The 17828-nt window shown below is 44.8% G+C and overlaps 1 protein-coding gene across 1 annotated transcript in view; it reads left to right on the top strand.

Annotated features, from left to right (window-relative positions):
• LOC146796394 (vomeronasal type-2 receptor 26-like) overlaps window positions 1-17828 on the top strand; it is a 699855-nt gene that overhangs the window by 161687 nt on the left and 520340 nt on the right. The window contains exon 2 of the mRNA XM_085628963.1: window positions 5902-6190. Within this exon, the coding sequence (XP_085485089.1) occupies window positions 5970-6190 (221 nt within the window). The 5' untranslated portion in view covers window positions 5902-5969. The remainder of the gene's footprint in view (window positions 1-5901; window positions 6191-17828) is intronic.

Genomic DNA, 17828 nt, shown 5'->3' with positions numbered 1-17828 from the left:
AGACTGAACTGTATAGCAAGCTACTACCCCCCTCCCCCCGAAGTCACCCCAAACAATTCTGTGGGCTATACCAAACATTCCTAGCTGGAAAGGACCCTCTGGCCACGGACACAACCCCTGATACGGGGGGTAGTGTAGAGTAAACGTTATTAGGATAAATTAAATAGACGCGGACATTTGTCATCAAGCTGTGTATTTAATCTATCGTTCTCACTGTAATATGGAGATAAGGGGATGTACCTATTGTGATCACCTAACACCAACACTGCGGCTCTAGTGTTTTTTTTCTTTCTAGGAGGGTGGAAAAAAAAGGGTTGAACTTCGTCTTTGATGCCATATGTATTCATGTTCAGACTTCAAGATCATCTACTTTGTAATAAGGCTTACGTATTTTATAACTTTCAGAAGTGTAACAAGTTTCCTATTTGCTGTATACCCTAATAAATAAAATAATTTTTTAAAAACGTTTAAAAAAAAATAATAATCATTTCTGATGTCCATCCTGGGACATGGGACCCCAATGGGAGGCAGGGGGTCCAGAGCAAAAATCTAATAGATTAATTGAGTAATTGCTGATGATCCCTCAGGCCCATGGGGGGACTCTATGGGAATCAGGGAGAGGAAGGCAAAACTCAGATAAATAAATTATTGTTGGTGCCCCTCCAGGGCCCATGGGGACTCAAGAGGAGGCAGAGGAAGGCAAACATCGAATAAATAAATTAAACAATTGTTGGTGCCTCTCCAGGGCCTATGCAGCCCATGTGGAAGCAAGGTAAGGCAGGCAAAAATCAAAGAAATTAATAAAAACGATATCACTTTTCTACAATCAGCCACAAGTAGAAGAAATATATCTGGACAAAAAGAAAAAAATAAACAAAAATATCATAGGTCTCTTCCATCAATGCTCAGAGAAAATTGTTTTTACAAATAGAAGAAAGGGATTGAAACACAGACTAACTGCACAAAATAGTGGTAGGTAGCTCATCCACCACATGGTCACTGAAGAAGGAGGCATAGAAAATAAAGACTAAATGTCTACCAAATACACACTTCAATGGCTCCATAAGATGGTGGGCAGTGCATGGCAAGCAAAGGAGGAAAGACAAAATGGTGGCCTATGATAAAAACATTATACACTGGATACACAAAATGGCCACCACCGTATGAGCATCAAGGAAGGAGGAATAGAGGACAAAGACAAAATGGCGGCCTATGGCAAACACAAACATTGACTTCACAAAATGTCCACTGCCGCATGCCAGCATAGAAGGAGGCTTGGAAAACAAAGAACAGATGGCTGCCCATGGCAAGCAGACACACTGGCTATAAAAAATGGCCAATGCCTTCTGGGCAACAAGGAAGGAGGCACAGAGCACATAGACAAAATGGCAGCCTATGGCAAACACACACACACTGGCTACAGAAAATTGCCTCTGCCACATGGCTAGCAAAGAAAGAGGCATGGATAACACACAACACATGACTGCCAAAGACCAAACAAACCTTGGCTACACAAAGTGGCCACCGTCACATAGGCAGCAAAGTTAAAGGCATGATGAATAAAGAGCCCTCAAACACCTTCTCCCCTCAAAAAACATCTGTAGCACTGCAGGGAAAGGTTTGCACAGATAATATTTATTGACCCACAGTGACTGTGCCCACACTCATGCATCTGCTCTTCATCCACCACCACTAAATCAGCAATGCCAAAAACTAAAATTATATTTACAGATATCCCAAGCACACTGTCAACCATGTCCCACATAAACAAGCTCACATAAAAGGGTAGGCAACCACATGAGGATGAAGAAGATAGCTGAGAACAAAGGAATATGTCTGCCTACAAATGCCTAGACTCCAGGAGGAACCCTAACCCTTGCCACCAACAGGCACATGCTGATGAAAAAATAATGTACATTTTGCATTCAACCCAAAGTCATCCACAGCCCCCTAAATGTTCTTAAAATCATATAGCATCGCAGCAGTGAGAATGTGAAAATGCATAAAAAATACACTCAACGTTTAGTGGAGGACAGACTAACATTCTGGTCGCTTTTGCAAGATCAAGACTGCAAACTCCTGTGCTTGTGTCATGCGTCACACGTTAGGACTTTCCCTTAATGGGAGAATCGTTCAGCGACACGGCTTCATGGTGTTAATATTGTAATGACGAAGAACTTGCATAATGCGAAATTACTGAATTACTCCAATTTGACCTGTTTAATTAAATGTATACCCATGTTGGAATGACTGTCCGTCCTGAAGCTAAGAGGTGCCTCCTGAATGTATGGGAGCCCACAGATCTATCCAGTAAAGACAAGCTATGGGCTACATTGGGTTTTATGATTGCCAAGCAAAATATTGCACAGTTGTGGGGAGCTACATCGTCACCTAACATAGCCAAGTGGAAAACAGACATGGACTGGTGCATGTTTAGGGAAAAGACTGTATTCACAGCAAGGGGCTGTCCAAAAAAATGGTTAGCGGTGTGGAACAAGTGGAATGTGTACAGAGGGAATAGCTGTAGCCCCCCCGCTGTGGTTCCCACAACGGAAGAGTCTCTGGACCCGTGAATGTGTAGATTACTCATGTTAGTGTTGAAGTAAAATAATGTAAACATATGTATACAGATTACTTCACTTCCTCTCAAAGATATCTGTAAAGTTGAATGGTATTGACTTAATAAAAGTAATTTAAAAAAAAAAAAAGTATGCCCATGAGGTCTGCGTATGAAGGATAAAAGGATTGTGGTATTTTCCATCATGTGATGCTTTTAATGTATGGGAAAATGATATTCGTGTGTCTGATTGATTCAGCGTTTACTAAAGTTTGATGAAAATAACTTCTGAATCAGAAATATGTATTGGAAATGACTTTGCCAAGGTTTGCAAAGTCGAAATATGTGAGAACAGTGAGGCCTATTTATCTAACGGTAAGACAGCGCAGAGAGTCACCTTGCTGCGCTGTCTTACAGGGACAGGGCAGGAATGTGCCATATTTATCACAATACAGCACATTCCTGTGCTTTTCCCAGTGCTGGTGCAGAATGGGCTGCCTAGCGCTAATGCAGACACCCTTGCACCATGATGCAAGGGTGCCTGAGTTGCATCAGGTATTGTTTTTGAGCATTAAGGGACGCTTCGTGTACAAAAACAGTTCCCTGAAGCATTTTCCTCCAACTATCTTGCGACAGAATGCAGCACACATAGAAATAGGAAGTAACAAGGAGAAATAAGGCTATTTCTCCTCATTAAGCCTCCTCCGGGAAGGCGTAGCATTTTGGTGCAATGGAGGTCTACCAGTAAAAGCAAATCTTGGAATGAGTCAGCATCCATGGGAGTTGTGTGGGAATACCATCGAACGCCTCCCTGGGGTGAGGAATGCAACACAGCTATCTGCGCTGCATTGTGTTACCACTAATGTATGAAGCCACTCAGGGCCATGCACAGTGGCCTTGCGTGGCTTGATAAATCACATTTTGGGGTTGCATCGCGTGGTGCATCCCCTTGGTGCAACCACCTTGACAAATAGGGCCCTGTGATTTGAATGCTAAATTTGGACGCACAGATATTTCATGCTATATCTTTGAGCATGGTGCTTATGTGTTGCAAAGTTAAAGCTTGTGTGTTTTAAGTTTCAGGTTGCAAGGCAGATTTGGGAAGGGCGAAAGTACCTTTCTGTAAGTTGAGTTTGTACGTTGGACATACGGTGTTGACGGAGTGCATTGCAAATTCAGAAGTGCAGTCTGGCACGAGGGGAGAGGACTGCAGGACCCATCTGTGTGAGGGTGGATTCACCTACTTATGATGCGTTACTTGCGTGTTAGAGGAGAGGGTTTTTTTTCACTTTGATTTTTCAAAAGTAGGGAAGAATAACACCCTGTCGCAGCATGTGCATTATGCTGTTGTCAGCTGGTGCAAATGGAGGCCATGTGGTTTGCTGTGTAATCGGGGGAAGAGCAGTCGCCCCGTGTTTGGTGTACCCTGGCACAAGAGAGTGAACTTTCTGAGTGTGTGAGAAAGTCTATTACACGGGTTTAGGATGATTCCCTGCCACAAGAGGAAGCGTGGTGATGTGTGGTACCCCATGGTGTTGTGTCTCTTAGACACAACTTTCACTTGTGTGTGCTCTGGGACCAGTCATTACTGTGTGCGAATGGGCAGTTTCAACAGGTGCATGGTCTTAGACACAGGGTACACTGTTGTGTTGTGAGTGTGCCTTTGCTTTATACAGTATTTCTGTTTCACTGATATGTGCCCTGGGACCAGTCGTCATTTTGTACCAATGCAAGGATTTAACAGGTGTGCAATACAGGAGGCAGAATGCATTGGTGATTGTCTTTTCTTGCTGGTGCGAACACTAGAGACATTCACTGTTGTGTATGGATGGGAGGATCTGACTTGGCATTGGTGGGCATAAGTGTAGGGTGTAGAATGTGGGTTCCTCCTGTCTTGGCAGTGATCCAGAGTACTGATGTGGCACTATGTTGGGGTGTTGTCACCCTGTTTGGGAGGCATTCCTTCTGTTTGTCCATATTCCAGAGGGTGTGGTGCAGAGTGAGGTGCATTCCTCCATCTGGAATGTGTTCATATTGGTTTGGCACCTAGTGGTGGAATTGGTGGGGTGCTGGGCTGCACTTTTGTGTACATGTGTGTGCATGAATGTGTGTTGGAGTTTATTCTTTTTGCGGCCATTTATGCATTGCTTTTGAAAGATGGAGAAGGTGTGAATGTTGGTCTAATTTCTGGCTCATTATTGCATTGGGTTGACGTTTGTTTTCTGTGTAAGGAAAGAGGATAATATACTGATGTGACATTTCTGTGCTGTCCTGTGTGATATTGTGGGGAAAAGGTTAACACCGGGCACAGTGTTGGATAAAAACTACTTGCAATTTGACTCCCAATAAACATGCATATCACTCATTCTATTAACAACCTACTAGTAATGTGCAACAAATACGAATTGTGAAATAGATAAACATACAGGCTAAAACGCGTTTCGGCTAGGCCTTCGTCAGGAATCCGCTCTGAGTTTAACACCTTGTTATTCCAATAGACTATTTTTCGTGTGTAGCTCGAAGTAATCGGTTGAACCCAGTTTATATCCTTATTTAGGGGGACGAATAGTATACAATGATTTTGCTTGAAAAGTGTTGCGCCGATTAAACAGCTGATTTCTTGCCAAACATGGATGTCAATAGGGCGCACCTGTATGTTTCTGTCTTCGCAGATAAGGGTAGACCTTGTTTTTGTTATTCTGTTCTCTATGTTGTTGGCGTCTGTCTTTGTTACGTCTGTTGATTCCCCTTCATATCGGGCCCTATTGAATCGTCCCGGTCGGATCTCGAATGGGTAGAAGTCTCGTCTCTGTTTGGCTCAGCGTCCTCTCCTGGTTAGTCCGTGGCTGTCCTGTGTGATAGACACGGAGGATGAGGAAGTGACCTGATGTGTCTGTGTATGAATGTGCTAGCTGAGCATAATGAGGATTGTCGACTCGAGTGTGGCTCCTGCCCCTCAGCTACACAAATTGCAAGATGCAAAATCGATGTGGGATTCAAAGATCCACCAACTGATGTACAATGCCCTGTTATTTCCACACAAATGAAAATAAAAAAGAACTGAGAGGCAGTAAAGGGAAGAGAAGATGCAAAGGAGAAAGGGAAATCCATGGTATCCTATAGATGTTTAAAACATGTTTTTGTAAGGGTGTTCTTGTTTGGTTTATTTGTAACCAACTGTAAACTATGAAAGCTTATAAAATACACCCCAAGTCGAAACATTAGCAGAATCCACAGACCTGTATCAGAGATCAATATGTAATTCCCTGAATATTAAATGATGTGCTATTAGGCATGGCAATTCTTATTTACATTGAACTATCACTTTTTTTTTTTTTTTACAGTTCAGCATTGTAGGACCGCACTTAAAAAGAAGGTCCAATCCCAGAGTTGAACAGCCAAATAGACGCCCATGCTCATGACGCCGCTCCTACTAATAGCGAGTTTCCTGGTTTTACCATCTTCTGCAACAAAAGAGGGGTGTTTCCATGATCCAAACCTAGAGATGTTCTTCAAAATGAACTATTCCAGGGAGGGAGACCTTGTTCTAGGAGGCGTCCTACAAATAACGAGCCATTACCTCTTGTTCAAACAAGATTACACATTTTCCCCTTCTTTCCCACCTTGTGCAAGGTAAGTAATTACTCCAGTGCGCATTAGGTGGGTAAGATTTCCTACCTCCAAATAAAACTTTTACTTTTTTTTACATGCAAGACAAAATGTATTTTGATTGAACAAAGTGTTTTCTGCGGCATGGATTTTCCATTTAGAAGGTGAAACAAAAAGAGGGAAAATACAATGTTTAGATTTAATATTATGTGTCCAATTTCAGTGAGAACAAAATCTATTCATGACACTTTATAGGTTTAATAATATGTGTCCAGTTTCAGTGAGAACAAAATCTATTCATGACACTTTATATATTTATTTGCCTTTTTATATAGCGCGCACCAGAAGACAGAAAAGGAAGTCATCTCAATTGTTAAACAGAACGGCAGATCAAATAAGATCAGACATAGACAGAGCAAGTAACCAAACATTTTCAGCATAAGTGAAGCAATTTTATTTCATCATTCACAGCAGACCATACACAGTGTCAAAACAAAGGAACAAAATAGAACTGTACCACTGCAATGAGGATGGATGAGTGAATGAATAAATGTATTGCATAATTACTCGAAAATCATTGGAAAATTGTGATACTGTATCAAAATTAATATTTAAAAACATGTCTCACACATTTGTTATTCATGTATCAAGTTGTGTATCAAAAATAACATTTAAAACAGGGCGCAGACCTTTTATGAGCTGGGGTTTTGCCCTAAAGTGCATGGGTTAAAATGATGGTTAAAAAAAAAATGTCCGGATCCCTTATATGATCATTGACTGTGGACAAAAGAGTCTACTTGATGCATTGCATTTTTCATGGGCCCCTCGTGGTCCTGTTCCTGTCGGGGGAGCCTCACTGTTCGTACCCTTCTGTGCAGACCGGATTCTACACGGTTGCGGCCACACAGGTTGCGTCTGTTGTTTTTTGATTTATGTCCCTTCGAGCCATGTTCATGAATTTGACAAATTTGGCCAGGTCCGAGGGCACTGTGCAGGACTGGAGCAAGGCAACTGCATCAACGTATTTTCTGGTCCCATGCCGCCTTAGAAACAATGGTTTTAATAATTTTGGGGGTTTTGGAGTAGGGCGGGCAGCAACTTATTAGATGTGCCAACAATTCTGCATGGTAGTTGCACAGCCTGCATCTGGTTATGTTACTCAGGGATTTCCAGCCCGGGTTCAATTCCTTAATTGGCAATGGCACCAGGCACACTCACTGATTTTCTTTCAAGCACTTCCTTCCTAGAGGCCTGCCAACTCTTCGATATTCTTGAATCTGGCTGTGTCTTCATTCCTTGATAACTGGGTGGTTTGGTTGTTTAGCGCGTTCTTAATTGCCAAATAGTATAGTCAGTCCCTCCTTAAGGGATCCTTCCTGGGCTTTGAGTGTCTTAAACCAGAATTTTACCAAAGTGCTCCTGCATTCATTCTTTTGTTGTACCAGGCCAAAGTCTAGACGGATCAAGGTGTTTTGTGTGTATTTGGGAAGCCTGAAAAGCCTTTTATAGCACAGGCACTGGGCTTTTTCCATGATCTTTTCCATCTTACCTGGGAGTGCGTGTTATGCATACCCAGCAACTGCGAGCAATTTGGATTTTGTCACTCTCCTTATAGGTTCCGTGTTGGGCTGTGTAATTTGCTCTGTAGCTTGCACAATGCATAGATGGTGGCTTGTATTTTGGCTTGCGTCTTAGCCTGGTGCAAGGTTGCCTTTCCTTTGTCATTTAGCCACGCTCCTAGATAGTGGTATGCTCTTTCTGTTGCTATGTTATTACTGCCCAGTCTCCACCTTTTTAAAAATATTTTCTAAACACCACGACTTTCTTTTTGCAGGGATTAGCCACAAGCCTGTTTGCCTCATTGTAGATGTTTAATGCTTTCGAACCTCTTTGCAAGCCTACTCTGGTGTAATCGAGAATCACCAGGTCGTCAGCGTACTGGAGCACGTGCAGACGTTGCTATCCAATTTTCGGGGTTAACAAGGTTGCACCTTGTAGGGCTTTCCTTAGGTCAGCCGTGTAAAGATTGAAGAGTGTTGGTGCCAGAACACAGCCCTGCTTTAGACCTCGATCTGTTGGCAGTTTGTGTGTAACCGTGTCCCCTGACAGTTTGATTCTCACCCATGTGTTGGTGTACAATGACATAATAGCCTTCAGTAATTTACCAGGGATCTTCCAACTGGGCAATTTATGCCATAGCTTGCTTCGGTTTACGCCGTCGAAGGCTGCAGAATAGTCAACAAAGCATGCAAATGCCAGCAGGTTGTTTCTGGAATTTACCTGTTGTGCCAGGAACCAAAGTGGCATTGTGTTATCTATAGTGGAACCGCCTATTCAGAATCCAGTTTTATAAAAAGGTAATATTCCCTTGTCCTCGATCCAGGCTGTTAGTTCCTGTAACAAGGTACTGGCATATGCTTTGCCTTCGATGTCTAACAAGGCAATAAGCCTATAGTTTTTAGGCTGTGTTTTTGCTCCTTTCTGGTAAATTGGCTGCCGTAATGAGCCACGCCAGTAATGTGGTATGTCCCCCAAAGCTCTGCAATCTGTATACAAAGGAGATAGCAGCTCCGCCCACCCCTTGGGATCCTGTTTAAACAGGCCACCTGACGGAGCCCCAGGCCTTTGGGGCCTGGGGCTCCGTCACTTTTTATCCTTTTTATGACCTTTATGACCTCTTTACATTCCTGTGCTGAGCCTGCCTCGTGGTCTGGTCTTCTTCCTCCGCAACTGCCCCTTCTGGCCAAGGGGACCTCCTGGTGCTTTGACCTCTGAATTTCGTTGTGTAAATTTCTACCGTGTAGGCAAGCCAGGCTTCCGCTGTAACTGAATTTCACCTGTCTGTTTTTGTGTTTTCCATCTTGGCTATGTACTCCCAAAATTGCTTCTGTTTATTGGGTTTGCACAAGTCAAATAGCTGGATCCATTCCTTCTCAATCATTAGGCATTTTTGTTTCCATATTAGATGTTTGTGGTTCCGATGGGCTTCTTTATAAGCACTCTCTGTCCGGGGAGCCGCTTTTTTGGTATACCCATTAAGCCTGTCTGAGAGAGCTGGTGCTGTCCTTCAGCCCTTTGTTATATTTCATGATTTGTTCTTGGTTCCCTACCGTCTTATGGGATGTATTCCTGGCCCCTTTTAACAGGGCTGCTCACAGCTCTTCAATCCAGATGGTCCAGCTCTTGATAGCTGGGGGGAGAGGCATACTATGTCCCTTCCGTGCTAATCCCAGATTCCAAGACTCCCAATTCGCAGCTGTGAAGCGGTTCCATCTGATTCTCTTTACTAATTTGTACCCCTCCAACCCTTGTGTGTTGCTTCTGGGCACCAGGTCTTCACGACTTTCGCACTGGCAATTGGAATCTGAGATAAGTATTGCATGGTCGCTCGTATTGTGTTGGTATGTCCGGATGCCCAGGATCCTGTGCCTCATACTTTTTCTGATGAAGTTATAATCAATTGTTGTTTGATTGATAAGGTAAACAAATTGATTCATTGGGACTATGTTGTTGGGTCCAGGCCTGAGCTGAGATTAATTCAAAGGAGCTTAGGAAGTTGTTGAAGGCTCTTTCAGCGGGTGTGCCATGTTCGTTGTCCGGACTCAAGATGGTGGAGGTTGAAGTCCCCCGTGATGATGAAGTCCATATGGGAGTAGACACAGAGTACTTCCTCTAAGATTCCAATGGTCTGTTTAGTGGTTGCCAACTTCGGGCCCCATTGTAATAAAGATATACATTGATAATTAGGAGCTTCTTTCTGGATTTACCATCCAATAGTCCATTTATCACAATGCACTCTAATGTGTCCAGTGGTATCCCAATCTCTGTAATAGACTTCTATTGCATGTTTAACATAAATCGCGAGGCCACCCGTGGCCTGCTGTAAGAGTGCAGTTTCCTAGCTGGTACATGGGTACCAGCAAAGCCTTGTAACTGGATCTCCTCGTTTGCCCAGGTTTCCTGTAGCATAGAATGTCCCCCTCCTGGATCTTTTCCATTGCTGATCCGCTGTTTCGTATGTTTGTGATTCCTGCTACATTCCATGTTATGGTCCTCAGTCTTGGATTGTTTGCTCTATTTGCCAGTCCGTCAGCATTGTTTTGTAGTGGGATGCCTTATTTTTTAATTTGGGCTAGGAGTGATTCTTATTGTGGTCTTCGTGCGATGTGGATGCCTTACTTGCATGGAACCTGTTCCAGCCTTTATCTATTCTTTCAGTTACTTTTCTCTTACTTTAACCTTCTATTTCACTAAATTCAATCGTGAAGTTGTGGAAGCTGGGTAAAATTTCTGAGGGATGTGTCCCTCTCAAGAAGCTTTGTGTATTTAAAGCATTTCTTTGTTGTTCGGTCAGGCCACCCTCTTGTTTGTCGAGCTCCTGTGGGTATTTTTCATCTTCTGGCTCCCGGACCACTATGCCCCATTTTTCGAAGCTAGCCTTTTCCCATAGGCCCAAGTCAGCGTGTGTAGTTGTCTTCCATGTTGTTAGCCTATTTTCTGTGGTGGGCCGCTGCTTGTTCGCCTCAAATTGTATGCTGAGAAGGTCTTTGCTCATTATGTGTGCCAACGAGGGGACGTGTTGAAACAATTTCAAGATATGTCCCCTATTGAGGGTATCTTTCCTTCCTCGTGACGTGAGGGCCAAACATCACTTTCTGTGAGGCCACTATATGGACCCGGGAGTCTTCTTCAATGTCTATCTGGATTTTTGGGGCCCTGTTTTTTATCAAGAGGTTTTTAATTCACTCAGTAGGTGGTCTATGGTGTGGTCAGTCACTGTTACTCCCCGCTGCCCCTGCGGTCTTTCTATTTCCTTTAGACCTTCCTGCGATGCCTGACAGGCAGCGTCTATGCCTGGGGTCTTGTTTGTCTCAGGCTCCCTACGATCACCGCTTGTGCAGGCGTATGATCATGTGTCGGGCTCCTCCTAACTGCATCTTGGGCTAGCCTTGGCTCTGTTCTGGCTTGAATTTGGATGGGGTTTTGATCTGTGCTTGCTTCATCATCCTGGGAGGGTGTTGATTCACGGACCTGTGTGTCCTGCGTCGAGGCCCTTTGTGACTTTCAAAAATCGGAAGGAGCTTCTTGCTAGGAGGGTTTTCGTTCTTGGCAATTTTTTTCCCTATCGTAAGGTGTTGGTCCCAGCTTGTTAGTGCTTGAGTTTGCCTAGTCCTTTTTTGTCTTTTCTTTAATCTTTTTTTTCACGTCTTGACAGGGGTTTTTTATCTTTATTAGTCGGGCTGGTGAGACTTATGTTATTAATGCACCTAGTTCTGTGGTTCTCTTCTGTTGTGACCATCCGTTGGGGCTGGTTGTTAGTATTATTGGAGTTGGGAGTAATGGTAATGTTGGGGCTGCTAATTCTATTTGTCCTGTTCCTTTTTAACTTACATGGACTCTGTTGAATGCTATCTATTGCTTGGACCTCTACTGGGCATGCTTCTTTTCTCAAGTTGTTGGTCTAGGTTGTATCCCTTGAACCTTACTGCTTGCAGCCATGGTCATAGTTTCGGCCTTTGTTTCTGGATTAATTTTGCGTCCGTTCTTTCAATTCAGATTTTTCAAGTCCGTAATCAATGTTGTCAAGACTTCCGGCAGCATTGAGAGTTTTTTCACGTTGGCTCTGCAGTGGCAGTCCCTTATGTATGGTCGTTTTACAAGGTTTTCCAGCTTGATGCTTATATTTGCAATGGCCAGGGCTATAGTCTGCATTGTGTCCATTTGGACCTCTAATTTATGTGACTGCCAGTTGAGGGCATTTGTGGCTGCCGCAAGTGTGTCATTGATCGAGGACAGCAAGTTGCCTTGTTTATTAAGCCGGTCCTCGCTTGTCCCTGTACCTTCCTCCTGGTGAATTTCGGATGATCTGTCAATTGAGTCCCTTCTGCCGGGGAGCCACGGTCCTTGCTGTTGCTCTTCTTCGTGTGCCCATGCTTTGGAACTACCTCAGCGTGCGTCCTCCTATCCACTTGAGTTCTAGGTGCTGGTTTGTGAAGGATTCAATTTGATCATGTCACCGGCAACAGCTGCGACTTTAGCTCGTGGGCCTTGTGTGTCTATCTCCGGCACCCTGTCTTCTGTCAGATTAAGTGGACTGGAGCATGATGTCTTTAAGAGTGACTCCTTGAATAATTCACGCTCCGTGCCGGGCGTGGCTGTCAATTGTGAGTAGAGTCTATCACACTGTTGTCTACCCCACTATCTCTGGGCTCGGGCAAATATTGGAAATAGGACCTTTAATGGTATTGTCCATATTATGCATAACTCGCGCTGTGCCGTCATCTGCTCCTTGTGTGGCCTCTTAGGCCTCTACGGGCATTGGGGGTGTGTCCCCACTATGGGGGGGGGGGGGGGGGGGTCTGTTGAGGATCGCCTTTCACTGGTATGCCGTCCTTTTCTCTGTGGTTGTTCCCAAGCCTAACTTCAGGCTTGACGTTGGACATTGCGTCTACTCTCCTGTAGTGCTTGTCCAAAGTTTTTGCCCCCTTTGGGCGCTCTCTGGGGCTCCCCGCTTCCTCTCAGCTGCCTTCTATTGCTCCCTTTTACCATGGTCGCTGCTCTTCTCTGCAGGAACACTCCATGGGCAATTTTCCAGCTGGCTGCAAAGATGCCCGTTGCTTGGAGTTTGGATTGTCGGCGATTACCCCCGGGTTATCTCTTACTAGACCTTTTAAACTCTTCAAGGGGTGTTCCAAATGGTTGTCCAGGGGCTCATTGGGCTCAGGTGGGGGACTTTCATAAGGCCTAGAGGTTACCAATTATGTCTCTCTCGCTGCGTAGCTGTGACGCTTGTGTACCACTGTGTGGACTGTTGGTCCAGGCAATCACTAGGGACGGGAGCACTCCATGGCCGCAAGCTGCACCCACTCCACGGCGGGCAGCCTCGCAGCGCAGGGGCTCTACCTTTGCAGTGCAGCGCCCTAATGCCGCCGACTTCCCCGGTGCCTCACTGTATTTCTCTGTCCCGCTAGTGCTCTGTGGCTACACCGCTTCTCCGCATTCTTTCTGTACTCTGGGCGAGATCTAAAATCTGTTGAAGCCAGCTTAGTTTCTGTTCTGGTATACGCCCTCCTGTATCTCTCCTGTGGCACAGGTTGTCGCTGTGGTGCTGTTTATATATGCTTCTGTGTCTGTGGGCATTCTTGCCCTGTCTGGTCCACTTCCCCCCCTACCCCCGCGGGCCACTGAGGGCGGGTATGGTGGTTCTTAGGTCTCGCCTGGTGTAGGCTGCGCACGTGCACAGTCTCGCTGGCGAGATTTAATGATATGGGGATTTTTTAATAATGGGCATTAAGCCCCGCCCCTCTTTTCCATTGGCTGGCGTCACTGTTTATGCTAAACGGTGGCCAGCCATTGGAAAAGAGCTCCTGGTGACGTATTCGCTCGGCTTTTTCGGCTGTCTCATTTGGACGGCCTCGCCTGCTTTGCGTTCGTCGCGAAAGGTTTCTTATCTTTATGGGGCCAAACACATGGTCCCATAAAGATAAGAAACCTTTTAGCAGGCGATGCCATCCAAGTGGGACGGCAGAAAAAGGCGAAGAAAACGTCATGGCGAGCGCTTGTTTATTAGACCTCTGTGGTTATTGTCGTCAGGTCCCTCGGCAGTCCTTCTTCGCTGTTTAGTGCTGGTCTGCCTGTCTCGGTTTCCAGCTGGTGTCGCCGCTGTTTCTACTTCCTGCATCAGTTGTTGCTCAGCAGAAATGGTGTCTGAGGCGGAGGTAGATGTACCCGATGTGGACACTGCCCTGTCATAGAGAGGTGCAGCTGTCAACATGTTATTGTTATTCTGAATCTAGGGAGGGTGCGGCAAACTAGCACAGCTCCCCACACTGTGCGCCGACAGATAAAGTTGGAGTACTAGTTTGTGGGCACCAGCATTCCCATCACCTCCCAGTCCGCGATGAAACCCGTTCCTTCCACCGACTCCAGCTTCCCGGCAGTGACCTTTCTTCCAGCCGTCCTGTCCTGATCCCCACGGTATGAACCGCGGTATGCTGGATCTAAAGACTCTCTCAGTATATAATGCGATATGTCTTCTGTCAGACACATTCGCCAGTTTGCTCCATTCCCTGGGAGGTTGCTGTAGTTGCTGGCACCGAGTCTGGAACACGTACTGCCTGCTGTCCCTCTCATGATGGGCTTATGTCAGCAGTTACCCGGTACTGCTTTGGCAGATGCACTTTACCACCTTTTAAGCACAAGTGGGTATTTTGAAGGTATGACAATCACCCAATTGACACCTGTTAAATGATCCGTTTTCAACGTGATATTATTAGGCACGTTTGAAATGCGCCAATAGTTAACGGTGGAGTATGTGCTACTGCGGCCGTAAGAATTGTTTCAACCACCGATGACGAGAACCAAGAGCGGAGCTCTGCTGCTATTTCCGTATTTGCCTGCGAATCTCCGTTTTAGAATGTCTTGTTTCCAAATCCTATGTGATCAACAGAAAGAGAGCTTTCAGAAGTACTACAGTGAAAGAGTCTTATGCTCTGCCCACATGTTGGTTACCTTGAGTAGAGCATTTGATCAAGCAGATGTGTGCTTCTACTGAAAAAGAGTTCTTGTATTGCACTTTTTGGCTCGCGGGAAAGCTTATGCTGGTCATGGTAGCAAACCAATTATCAAAGTTATATACCTGATCTGCTTATTAGGAAAAGGTAGTATAAACGCAGTAGGCCTGACATATTTATTGTGAAAACACTTGTTAAAGTCAGTAGGCATTTGAGGGTGGATTGCTATTACTTTCTCCTAAAGCTTGCCTAAGGGTATTTTATTACATGAAATCTTGCGGATTACCGCAATAGGCAAGGGTTTTGCTGTTGGTTACCTCCTTTTGACAAACCATGGGAATAGATGATTTGCACTTTGATAATTGTTGTTGTGCCATCTTAGAAGAGATAGTATTTAGCTTTGCCAACTGTCATTTTTTTAAATAAATTTTGATTTGATTACTGTATGCATGATGTCAAGTCAGTGGGTCTTGGTGGGTCTTATTAGTTCACTGGCAAAACTTAAGTCACATTCGGGAAGTTTGATGTGTTTACTATGAAAAGTTATGAACATGCCAGTAAGCCTATCTTACTTATTGTGAAAAGCTTTTGTTAAAGGTATTAGGCTTTTAAGGCTGGATTGGTAATTACATTGTGCGAAATCCAATAAGTAGGCAATTTGTTACATTGAATCTCCAGAATACATATGTATGCAGGGAGTTTGGTTCTGATTACACCTTTTGACAAACCCTTGTTGTAGAAGATCTGCATCGTAATAATTCCTTCTAGAATCTCTTCAAAGTCCTGATGGGATTGGTTGTCTGCCAGGATATTGTAATAAAAACAAATGATACATAAATACATACATATGTATGTGTGTGTCTTTTTATTTAGATCTTTAGATCATGTTACAGCTCTCCAGACAGTGCTAATGTGCCGCTTACTTGCAGCACATTTCCTCGGTGTGCCAATTTGTGCACAGTCACTTCCTCTAAACCAGACAAATATCATGGAAAAGTATTATCCATATTGTAGCATTGTTTTGCCATTCCAAGATGGGTGATACATTTATATCTAAACAGGGTGGCCATAAAGAAACATTTATTTCTAAACATGGTGGCCATAAAGAAACATTTATTTCTAAACATGGTGGCCATAAAGAAACATTTATTTCTAAACATGGTGGTCATAAAGAAACTTTAAGACAACGATGCAGTATGTGCTTGAGAGTAAATATTCAAAAAGTCAACGCATGCTTGAATTAGACCGCATGTTTGAGAGTAGATATTACGTGGAACGCGAAGAGAGGTCTGTGGCCCCGACGCGTCCCTTGAGGAAACTTGGAGACCTCTTATTAACAGCGAAAAAATCTGTCCGGAGTGCTCGAGGTGTGCTCACCCGGTATCTCTTGCAGCACTTAGCAGAGCTACCAGAGAGCGAGGAAGTACTTCTCCTGACTGTTTACCGTGAAACCTCGGGCCGGGGTGACACGTCTGAGGCCGTCGAGCGCCTCTTGGCAGCACTGGAGGAGCTCTTGAGCGAAGCACTAGAATCTGTCCAAGACACCACACCAGGGACATCTTAAGGATTTTGGGGGTCCTGGGCCAAACATATTTTGGGGGCCCCTGTTCAGAACAACTTTGAATTTATGTTCCAATTTGAGCCCCTGTTTCCCACACAGTTTCCGCTTCCTCAGCTGTGTTAGTGATCCAGTTTTCATCATAGGCATTAGCCTATATATTCCCGATGCAAACAGACGCGTGCAGCTGACAGTGGTAGGATTTAGTGTTTCCTGCCATGCTACTATGTTTTTAATACATTTTAAATTGAATATGTGTGGCTTAATTACTCTGTGCTTTTTAACAATTTCTCCTACCTACGCGCACTTGCACTTTACCTGATTCTGCTTGCCTACACCTCCTTAGCTGCTTCGATTCGCATCTCGCTTTTCCTCCAGTCCTGGTCTGCCGCGGCTGATACGCCGATTGTGCGGAGGGCTGGGGCTACTATCGGGCTCCACACTACTGTCCACTCAGTTTCCTCTATCCTCAGCTGCGTTAGCGATCCAGTTTGCATCATTGGTATTAGCATATATATTCCCGATGCAAACGGACGTGCGCAGCGGGCGCGCCGAAGGCGCACCAAAGGCAAGCCCGTCTGCGCCTGGAGGCGTTCCGGAGGCGTCCAGTGCGGGCCATGCTGCCCAGTTCCCCTCCGGTGAGTTTCTTCCCCTATATTACAATAGGGAAAAACTGCTTAGCCTTAGGCAGCTACCATTATGTCAGTGTACAGCGGCTGATCCGAGCTTGTAGGTAGACTTTTGATGCAATAAGTGCAACTTGTCTCTCCTCCAGCCCAGGAAACTCACACCCAAGATCCTCCCACGCAACAATAAGTGTAAAAACAATAAGAAAACAGAGGACTTAAAGGCCACCCTTTTAAATTGTCGCTCTATGCAAAAGCATGAACCACATATTTATGGCCTACTTTTCGACGAACAGCCTGAGCTTTTATTTCTCACCGAGACCAGGCTGTCTGAAGCCTCCAACCCTACTATCACCTCGGCCATCCCTACGGGTTATAAAATCCTTAGGAGGGACCGGCCGAGTGGGAAGGGGGTGGTGTTACCATAATTTACAATCAAAAACTAGACTGCTCTCCCATCCTGATGGAAAACATCGAGGGCGCAGAGCCCTTAGGCTTCCACTTTACCTTATCCCCCCCATCATAGCTTAGCTGTTTTTCTGATTTACAGACCTCCCAGTGCCATTGGAAATTGTATTAGTACGCTTAATACAGCCACCACCTCCCTGGCCTTAAAATACAACAACTGCCTTATTCTGGGAGATTTCAATATACATATGGACAATGGAAAAGACCCTCAAACAATTTCCTTGTTGGAGACTCTGCAGGCCTACAACATGTTTCATTCTCTTTCTTCGGCCGCCCATGAGTACGGCCATACCCTAGATCAAATCTTTCACAACTTAGACATATCAGTAAGCCTACCTCTTCCCATTATCTGTTCTGACCACCTCCTATTAAAATTCGTCATTCCCAACTCTGCCAAAGCCCCTCGAGCTAACGCATGGCAGAGGGTCCCTAATTGCAGGACGTTCCATTAAATATCCATCCCGATGTTCGCAGACGCCCTCGGTCATTCCTCACCG

Source organism: Triturus cristatus, chromosome 10 (assembly GCF_964204655.1).
Source record: "Triturus cristatus chromosome 10, aTriCri1.1, whole genome shotgun sequence".
Classification (NCBI taxonomy): domain Eukaryota; kingdom Metazoa; phylum Chordata; class Amphibia; order Caudata; family Salamandridae; genus Triturus; species Triturus cristatus.
The sequence above is the reverse complement of the archived record's forward strand: the minus strand, read 5'-3'. Positions and strand labels throughout refer to the sequence as shown.